Below are 11,004 nucleotides of genomic sequence, written 5' to 3' on the forward strand. Positions count from 1 at the left end.
CAAGTGGTGAGAGAAGGGGTCAAATTTTCTGCTCCCTCCTCCCATCTTGGAATTATGACTGAGTTCTGATTAGAAGCCTTGCTAATTGGAGCAACTTTGCAACATCCATGAGATGCCATAGAAGCAGCAGGGGGGTGATACTTTGCTCATCTGGCTGCCGCACTTCTTTCCTTCTAACCATGGGGCCTACGGTGAAACCACTGCAGATAGATAGTGAGGGAGAGGAGCACTTGCATAATGCATAAAAACCTAATCCCGTTTTTATATGCTTATCTGTCCAACCAATTAATGTTGATTCAAATATTGAGCTGCCTTTTGTGGGGGAAAAGGCTAGCAGCTTGTTGCTGAATAAAGACACGGCATAATATGTTTAGTCACATCTCTGATTACTTTCAGTTTTAGTAAAGAGTTTAGACCAGTGTTTCTCAACCTTGGCCACTTGAAGATGTCCGGACTTCAACTCCCAGAATTCCCCAGCCAGCATTCGCTGGCTGGGGAATTCTGGGAGTTGAAGTCCGGACATCTTCAAGTGGCCAAGGTTGAGAAACACTGGTTTAGACTATTGTGACAGCAAGAGGATAGAGTTGACTCATTCATGCAAGCCTGAACCACCTCTTATATTCTGACATGAATAATTAGGATGTCTGCGTTTCGAGATCAAATTGAATAAGCCTAATCTTACCTTTTTTTTTTTGCTATTTATATTGAAAATGTATATGCCTAATTCATTAACTGGGAGATCCGGCTTCTATATTTTAAGTCATTAAGATGAGTTTGGACAATGGAGTTTGGGGGAGGGGTTAAGGCACCCAGCTAGAAATTGGAAGGCTTTGAATTCTGCTCTTTTACACCTAAGACCAGTTAGGTGATCTTGGGTCTCTCGGCCCTAGAGACAAGGCAACAGCAAACTGCTTCTGAAAAACTTGCCAAGAAATGTAGACATATACCCCCAAAAATGCAAATATTTTTTTTAAAAAAAGATTTGTGGAAAGTTGTCGGGGGATTTTGGAAATGAAAATTGTATGACCACAGCTCACTGCAGCAGATAGATAGATAGATAGATAGATAGATAGATAGATAGATAGATAGATAGATAGATAGATAGATAGATAGATAGATAGATAGATAGATGATAGATAGATAGATAGATGATGGATGATGGATGGATGGATGGATGGATGATAGATAGATGATAGATAGATAGATAGATAGATAGATAGATAGATAGATAGATAGATAGATAGATAGATAGATAGATAATTGATAGATAGATAGATAGATAGATAGATAGATTGATAGATAGATAGATAGATGATAGATGATAGATGATAGATGATAGATAGATAGATAGATAGATGATTGATGATTGATAGATGATTGATAGATAGATGATAGATAGATAGATAGATGATAGATAGATAGAGATAGATAGATAGATAGATATAGATAGATAGATAGATAGATAGATAGATAGATAGATGATAGATAGATAGATAGATAGATGATTGATAGATAGATAATAGATAGATAGATAGATAGATAGATAGATAGATAGATAGATAGATAGATAGATGATAGATGATAGATAGATAGATAGATAGATAGATAGATAGATAGATGATTGATAGATAGATAGATGATAGATAGATAGATAGATAGATGATAGATAGATGATTGATAGATAGATTATAGATAGATAGATAGATAGATAGATAGATAGATAGATAGATAGATAGATAGATAGATAGATAGATGATAGATAGATGATTGATAGATAGATTATAGATAGATAGATAGATAGATAGATAGATAGATAGATAGATAGATAGATAGATAGATAGATAGATAGATAGATGATAGATGATAGATCTTCTACTGATCATTTAATTAGGATACATTTTATTGTGGCTCATGTTAAGCTCAACCAGAAATCGAAACTGAGTCATATCATTGAGATCTCCTGAAACTCCATTTTCACAAAACTCGAAAGCCAGTACAATGTAGACAAAGTACAAGTGTGGTTTCTCTCCACTTGCAGAGAACTTTGCTACGTTACTTGCTAAGTAAGTATAACACTTCCTTTTGCACAAAAGCTTAAAAACAATTAAGTATTTTATTGCACAATACTTTCCAAACTCTGGCTAAAGGCAAGCATTATTATTCCCTAAAATGGTCAAGGAGAGGCAAATTCCTGGACAGAAGAAAAATAATAATAATAAGTCCAGTTGATGATTCCAGCTGAGTAGCATATCACATTTAATTTTTTTTATAATAATAATAATAATAATAATAATAATAATAATAATAATAATAATAATAATCCAAAATCGAAAAATCCTCTGATGATGCCAAATGCAGACTTTGCAAAGAAGCTGATGAAACTGTTGATCACATACTCAGCTGCTGTAAAAAAATCGCGCAGACTGATTATAAATTGCGGCACAATTCAGTAGCACAAATGATCCATTGGAATTCGTGCAAAAATTATAATATTAAAACAGCAACAAACTGGTGGGAACATCAGCCTGAAAAAGTCACCGAAAATCAGATGGTCAAGATCTTGTGGGATTTCCGTATACAAACCGACAAAATACTGGCGCATAATACACCAGACATCACACTGGTTGAGAAAAATAAGGTCACAATCATAGACATCGCAATACCAGGTGATAGCAGGGTCGCCGAGAAGGAACATGAAAAAATCGCAAGATACCAGGACTTAAAAATCGAAATTCAACGACTATGGCACAAACCAGCAGTGGTAATTCCAGTGGTAATTGGCACACTGGGTGCTATTCCAAAAGCACTGGAATTACATTTAAAACAGTTAAAAATTGACAAAATCACCATCAGTCAAATGCAAAAAGCCGCACTGCTTGGATCTGCACGCATATTACGAAAATACGTTACGACGTCCTAGGCCCCTGGGTGGGGCCCGACTAGTAACCAATGCCAAATCCGGCGAAACAACTGGCCGCTGTGATACAATTGTATAACAATAATAATAATAATAATAGATTGAGGATTCTATTAAAGTGCATAAAATGGAAGATGTGAAAATAACAAAAGAAATGGTGCAAAGACAGTCAAGAAAAGTGAAGAATTGGAGTGCACCTGGACCAGATGAGTTACATGGCTTCTGGTTAAAGGCACTTACAAGTGTGCACAAAAGATTGGCAGCCCAAATGAACCAGATTTTAAAAACACCTGAAAATGATGAATGGATGACAACTGGAAGGACATTTTTGATCCAAAAAGATAAAGAAAAAGGAAAGGATCCTGGAAACTATAGGCCAATCACCTCTTTGCCAACAACATACAAGGTCCTTACTGGTATCATTGCAAACCAAATTTATGGATACTTGGAAAGAAATAACTTGCTTCCTGTAGAACAGAAAGGATGCTTCAAAAATTCAAGAGGAAGAAAGGACCAACTGCTGATTAACAAACTAATCCTAAAGAATTCAAAGAAAAGATGAACCAACCTGTTCATGGCTTGGATAGACTATAAGAAAGCATTTGATTCAGTTTCCCCTAACTGGATCAAGAAATGCCTGAAAATCTTTGGAATCAGCAGCAACATACAAAAATTCATGGAAACTTCAATGAACCTCTGGAAAACGAAGCTTACAGCTAATGAAGAAGTACTGAGTGAAGTTGAAGTTAAACAAGGCATTTTCCAGGGCAATTCCTTTCATCCCTACTTTTTATACTCTCAATGCTACCACTGACAATCATTTTGAAGAAGATGAACTGTGGATCCGAACTTGCAAAGAAAGGAATGAAAATTTCGCACGTGGTGTACATGGAGGATTTGAAGCTGTTTGGTAAAACAAAAGCTGAACTGAATTTATTAATTGAAAGCACAAAAGAGTTTAGACAAGACATTGGTATGCAGTTTGGAATTGACAAATGTGCAATAATGGCAACCAAAGCAGGCAAGGTCATAGAAGATGATGGAATAGAACTTGAGAATGAAGAAATGATAAAGGCAGTAAAACCAGAAGAAGGCTACAAGTACTTGGGGAGTTTAGAGGCCTCTGACTTAATGCATAATAAAGTCAAGGAATTAACTTCAGCCAAGTACATTCGATGAATTCGTAAGATATTAAAGTCCAAAGTGAGTGGAGGAAACATCATAAAAGCCATAAATAGGCTATATTTATAAGTGGGTTATACCTGTGATTCGATACTCTGCAGGAATAATTGACTTGACCCAGATGGAGCTTGGACAGAAAAACAAGGAAGCTTATGACAATGAATCATGCTTTGCACCCTAAAAGTGATGTTGACCGATTATATCTACCAAGAGCAGAGGGTGATCGAGAACTCCTCCAAGTAAAACAGACTGTTGAAGAAGAAAAACACAGCTTGAATGATTACATCCAGAAAAGTGAAGTACCAATGATTAAGGAAGTAAATAAAGGAGGCCTTTTAAAGGCAACTAAGTCAAAAACTGAATATAAGAAAGAAGTAATTGAGAAGCAAGCTGAAAATTGGAAAAACAAAGCTATGCATAGTCAATACTTGAAAAGTATTGAAGGCAAAGCTGACCCAAAGCTAACTTGGAACTGGTTAAGATCAGGAGCACTGAAAAAAGAAACAGAAGGCTTTATTTTGGCAGCTCAAGAACAAGCCTTTAGCCACAAACTGCATAAAGGCAAAAATTCAACATTTTACCACCAACAGCAAATGTCGCCTCTGTAATGAGAAAGACGAGACAGTCGACCACTTGATCAGAGGGTGCAGCAAAATTTCACAAACTGACTACCTACAATGCCATGACCGCGTTGCTAAGATCACTCACTGGAAATTGCGTCAAAAGTTTGGATTTGAGTACAACAAAAACCACTGGGAACATCAGTTTCAGAAGGTTTTAGGGAATGAGAAAGTCAAGATCTTGTGGGACTTCAGAATTCAGACTGACAGGCACTTGGCCCATAACACACCTGACATAACAATAGTTGAAAAGAGAAAAGTATGGTTCATTGACATTGCAATACCTGGAGATGCACGAATTGCAAATTGAAGTTGAGTGACTGTGGAAAAAGAAATCATGTATTGTCCCCGATTGTTATTGGAGCCCTTGGAGCAATACCTAAAGGGCTACCTCACTATTTGGAAATTTTAAATTTATCAGACTTGAACATTCTGATTCTACAAAAAACCACCCTACTTGGAACAGCTGATATCCTCCGACGTTACCTTAACAGTTCCTAGGTCCTTGGTTAGGACTCGAGCTGTTGAGATACCAACCAGCCTCAAAGGCTGTGAATCTCACCAAAGATTAACCACATAACAACTGCTAATACTACTACTACTACTACTACTACTACTACTACTATGACTATTACAACTTTGGAATCAGCACATTTTTTAAAGCAAATGTGCAAAAATGGAAATCAGTTCTAAAAATAAATGGGGAGAACATTGGTGAAGTCAACATCAGATGAGGAATCTTGCAGGGGGACCCACTTTTACCACTATTGTTCAACATCGCATTAATTCCACTGACAGTCCTACGAAACAGAAAACTGGGATATCAAATCTCAAGCCAACATGGCAAGATAAGCCATCTACTATACATAAATGACTTAAAAATGTATGCAAAAAACCCCACTGGACTTAAATCAATACTCAACACAGTTCAACTGTTCAGCAGCGACATCAAAATGAACTTTGGACTTGAAAAATGTGCTATATTATCCATGCTGCAAGGAAAAATGGAAAACACAGAAGGAATAGAACTGGGAAATGGAAATATAGTGAAAGCATTAGCAAAGGATAATGGTTACAAGTACAAAGGCATATTGGAAGCAGATAACATCTTGAATGAAAAAGTCAAAGAGTCAACGCAAAAGAAATACATCAGGAGGGTCCGCAAAATATTAAAATCAAAGCTGAATGCTGGAAACATAATGAAAGCCATTAATACATGGGCAGTTCCAGAGATATGCTACTCAACTGGAATCATTAACTGGAGACTTTGCAACAACAGTTGAAACTGTTTCACGTTTAATATGTGAATGCAGCAAAATCATGCAAACTGATTACAAAGCTAGACATGACCAAGTTGCTAAATTAATCCACTGGTCATTATGTAAAAAATACGAATTACCTGTATCAAGAAAGTCATAAGAACATAAAGTGGAAAAAGTTATCAAAATGAGAAAGTGAAGAACTTGTGGGACTTTCAAATACACAGAGATCAACATTTGGAACATAACGCACCAGATATCACAGTTGTCAACAACCGAAACGTGCAATTTATTGACATTGTGGTACCAGGAGATGCCAGAGTCAAAGGAAAAGAACTGGAAAAAATCACAAAATACCACGACCTGGTCATTGAAACTATGCGATTATGGATGAAACATGTAAGAGTGATATCCATTGTCATCGGGGCACTTGGTACCATGTCCACGAATTTTATAAAACACATCAAGAAATTGCAGCTTCCTGCAATAACACCAGCGGAACTGCAAAAAACTGGGCTACTTGGAACATCGTACATCTTAAGAAGGTACTTGGTCGATACCTAGGATGCTGGCAGCAACCCATATCAACCATTAGCACCAGTCAATGGTGTTTGTGATGAATTTTTGAATGTTCAGTTGACTTGAGTTTCATGTTTAACGAATAAAGTATATAATAACAACAACAACAGTCCCCCAAGAATTGGATGGAGGATTATGAAAGGAGATCCCACATACAGGAAAAAAGTCCTGAAATCTGTTGTATAATAACTAAGTCAAGTTTCAACAGGCCAGGACTGTGCCAATTTAGCTCAAGCGATCCAAATCCTGTGGCTTCAGCACATCAATTCAGGAGCATGAACTCCTTGCTCTCTCTGTAACCCAGTGGAGAAGGCCACCATCACCACTACTTTTTTTTCCTGTTCTAGAAATTGCATCAGGCATGCCTGCATGTATTTTGGATAAAAAACACAGAATGAGCCCTATCGCTATAGATAAAGGGGCAGCGGCACCAGATGGAAGGGAGCATATGTGGGGGAAATGTAGGGTAATTCTAAATGCCAGGCACTTGCACTCTGCGCTGCTTCAGGGGTGCTGCAATTGGCTTAACAAATTTCTGTCCCGGTCGCAGTATTGCTGTGCAGTCCAGATTGAGCATTCTGCTACTGCATCTACCACATATTCTGTGAACTATTATGGAGGGACTGTCTTCACCCTCTTTCTCTCACTCAACAGCTTCTTTACAAGACGTTGGGGGGGGGGAGGAAGCTTCTGATCAGCTGAGAATATTGCAGCCCAGCAGGTCAGCATGAAATAACCATATGGAGGAGCAACCAGCCACTGCAGTGGGAAAGTATGCCAGGCACTACAGCTAATTGGAGTTGGGGATGTGATTAGATTGAAGCATGGGGAACCAACTGTTTAAGATGCTTAGGACAGAAAACAGAACTTTCAAAGCTGAGCTTCAGAGAACAGATGGGGATGGCAATGAACAGAAGACATTGCTGTCTTTTCCTGCAGCCAGAAAATGGTGGTTTTGGTGATGAGGAAAGCAGAAAGTGTATATCTGGCCTTGGAGCATGGCCTAATTTTACTAACATTCCTCTACACCCGCTGGACCGTAATTGGCAGGATAACGTAGCCCCCTCCCCCCGTTACCTTCGCTTGTTTCCTTGGTCTCCCTCACTGTTTGGGAGGGGGCCTCTTGGTTCTTCCAATGAGACATGGAACGCAGGTACTTCCTCACACTGAGCTTGCTGCTCCTCTCCTGGGCCTTGCTCATCCTGCCTGGCAGAGAGAAAGCCCTCTGGAAGATGGATCTCTTGGTGGCCGCTCTGCTCTCTTGGGAAGCCAATGGTGGGAGATCGTGGTGTCCAGGCTCAGGAACTTCAGTCTCAGGATGGCTGTGCACTCGCTTCCACTTCGGTATCTTCCTCTTGCACCTGCTGCTCTCTGATCCATCGTGAATAGGTCCCAATTCTGGCGCCTTCTCCCCAGTTGGCATCACTGTCTGCCATAGGTAGGCCTTAAGCAAAGTTGAGCCCTCTGTTTCAGGCTGAGCTGCCATCTGTCAAACCCCAAAATAAAAAGGAAAGAAGAGCCATTTCACAAAAGTAACACCTCCATTGCCAAGCATACCATAGTCAAGGTAGCCCTACATTCATACTTCTAGACCAAAATTACCTCTTCTGACTTGGCCATTTCTCCAAAGACACGTAGTCGGGGGGGCCCCACCCCCACCCTGAGCAGTCACAAGCAAACAGATACCAGTCTGCCTAGACAGTGGAAAGAGTCAGTTACTTTCCACTTCGAGCCCTTAAAAAATGGAGTTACTCTCAATGAATAGTCCTTGCTAAGGTGAGCACGGGGCCCCTCTACCCTTCTCACTCTGAGGTGCAGGTTTCCTACTGCTCACTTTTTGCCAAAAAAAACCTTTGTGCTGCCATGGCAGGAAATAAAAACACACTGGCAGCTTCACCACATCCTGTGTTGCTGTTTGCCGACTCAGACGCTTCCTGTGACAAAAGAGCACGCACTGCAGAACTGCCCGTTATGCCTCGCAGGCAAGTCTTGCACACCCTTGATGTGAGACACCTACTTGAGATCATCCCAAGAAAACCCAGCCTGCCCTTGTTGGCAGCCCTGTGGAGTCCTAACTCTAAAAACGATGGGTGAAGCATGGCGATGCTTGCACCTTGATCCACCGGCTCTTCCCCAGTCCATAGAACCTGTCTGAACATGGCCCTTGCACACCGTGAAGTCCCGTGGCCCAACCTCCTTGAAAAATGCAAGCAACTCAGAAGAGGAATGCTGAGGGGAGAGAAGTTGTGGGTCGCAACGTTTCATTTCCTGCTCTTCCGACGAAGGAAGTGATGGGTTTCTGCTAAATAGCTCATTCCACGTCTCTAGGTTGTATCGCAGAGTAGCCCAGCCTTGGTAGAGCTAAATTTTAGAGAAGAAAGAGAAGGAGAGCATGTTTTCTATGAAACGGGCTCTGAGCAAAGAAAGGGAGATTATGTATGCCTGCAGAGCAGATTTATCTAGAGCAGTGTTTCTCAACCTTGGCAACTTGAAGATGTCTGGACCTCAACTCCCAGAATTCCCCAGCCAGCGAATGCTGGCTGGGGAATTCTGGGAGTTGAAGTCCAGACATCTTCAAGTTGCCAAGGTTGAGAAACACTGATTTAAAGCCTCAGATACCTTCATCCTCTTCAGTGGAAAGACAGTGGCTAGGACAGTGTTTCTCAACCTTGGCAACTTGGAAGATGTCCGGACTTCAACTCCCAGCGAATGCTGGCTGGGGAATTCTGGGAGTTGAAGTCCAGACATCTTCAAGTTGCCAAGGTTGAGAAACACTGATTTAGAGCATCTTTATGTAGGGATTCTTAGACGGATCTTTTGCTGCTCGATAAAGCAGGGAGCCGCTGAACCTTGCTGAATAGAGAGGAATGGAAAGTATCTTGCAGCCCCAGCAGTTGATTACGTGCAAAAATGAACATAACACAGAGATAGACAAGGCGCATGACAGCAATGAAGCCAAGGTTTTTCCCCTTGGGCTCATGCTTAAGCCCACCACCCCCTTTGTACCCACATGCTCATTTCCCAACTCCACTACCACCATTGCCCTGTGTAATTATCAGAAAGAGTTATGGGAATGTCCTTTGTTTTTAGTATTTCACTGCTTAGCTTTTACCCAGGACCCAGATTTTTCCCCCACAACCCCTTTTCCTTCATTACATTGGCTTCTAAGCTGCCCTTTGCCTTTAACCTCCCTTCATCCTCCCTCTGACTGACTGGCTTCCTCTGCTGCTCCCTCAGCTCTGCAGATCCCCATGTGATCTTCTGTGACATGATAATAATCTCACTTCGTTCTGCCGAGATGGCGCAGTGGTTAAATACAGCACTGCAGGCTACTTCAGCTGACTGCAGTTCTGCAGTTCGGCTGTTCAAATCTCACCGGCTCAGGTTGACTCAGCCTTCCATCCTTCCGAGGTGGGTGAAATGAGGACCCAGACTGTGGGGGGCGATATGCTGACTCTGTAAACCGCTTAGAGAGGGCTGAAAGCTCTATGAAGCGCTATATAAGTCTAACTGCTACTGCTATCTATCTATCTATCTATCTATCTATCTATCTATCTATCTATCTATCTTCTATCTATCTTCTATCTATCTATCTATCTATCTATCTATCTATCTATCTATCCATCCATATCTCCTATCTATCTATCTATCTAGAGCCAAGGTGGCATAGTGGTTAGGGTGCAGTACTGCAGGCTACTTCAGCTGACTGCTATCTGCAGTTCGGCGGTTCAAATCTCACCGGCTCAAGGTTGACTCAGCCTTCCATCCTTCCGAGGTGGGTAAAATGAGGACCCGGATTGTTGGGGGCGATATGCTGACTCTGTAAACCGCTTAGAGAGGGCTGAAAGCCCTATGAAGCGGTATATAAGTCTAACTGCTATTGCCTTGTGCTGTGTGGGTGGCTGAAGCTGCACTCAATCCAGACTGCTCCCCTAGGTGAGCTCTGCTGCCACCCAAAAGCAGATGACATATTCCCCATCCAGTCTCCCTTCCGTGACACCTGCCTTAGCAGCCCCGTTCAGAGTGGATCTTCCGTGGCAAAATTAGTTGAGCCAATTTGCCGCATTGCACTTAAGAATTCCACACGAGGGTTTGGGTCAGCTCTCTAGCTGGGCCACATTCTCTCCTCTTTTAGGGCAGTTCAGCAGCTGCGCAAGAACTCCCTGAGGCTGGTGTTCAATGGGGGTTGGTGTGTGTATGTGCGTGTCATTTCTCCATTAAAAGAAACTCTAACCTCACCCTCCTCGCAACTTCTCAGCTTCAGATATTTTGACTGAGAATGGAAGGGGAGGGCTGGTTTGACAGCCTCACATAATTGCGTCTGTCATCCAGACAACCCAGAAAGACCAAAATCTTCTCTTTTGCAGAGGACCACATGGCAATCCGTTCAGATGTCTTATTTCTTATGAGTCCCCTTCGGGGAAAAGGGCGGCATATAAATGCAATA

The 11,004-nt window shown here is 41.2% G+C and overlaps 1 protein-coding gene across 1 annotated transcript in view; it reads right to left on the reverse strand.

Moving 5' to 3' along the window:
* RASAL3 (RAS protein activator like 3) overlaps positions 1-8,043 on the reverse strand; it is a 30,434-nt gene extending 22,391 nt beyond the window's left edge. The window contains exon 1 of the mRNA XM_087711076.1: positions 7,635-8,043. Within this exon, the coding sequence (XP_087567202.1) occupies positions 7,635-8,043 (409 nt within the window). The remainder of the gene's footprint in view (positions 1-7,634) is intronic.
* Between the last annotated feature and the right edge of the window lie 2,961 nt (positions 8,044-11,004).

The sequence above is a fragment of the Thamnophis sirtalis genome, unplaced genomic scaffold, assembly GCF_051295495.1.
Source record: "Thamnophis sirtalis isolate CommonGarterSnake01/CBP01778 unplaced genomic scaffold, rThaSir2_p1.2 scaffold_3, whole genome shotgun sequence".
Lineage (NCBI taxonomy): Eukaryota > Metazoa > Chordata > Lepidosauria > Squamata > Natricidae > Thamnophis > Thamnophis sirtalis.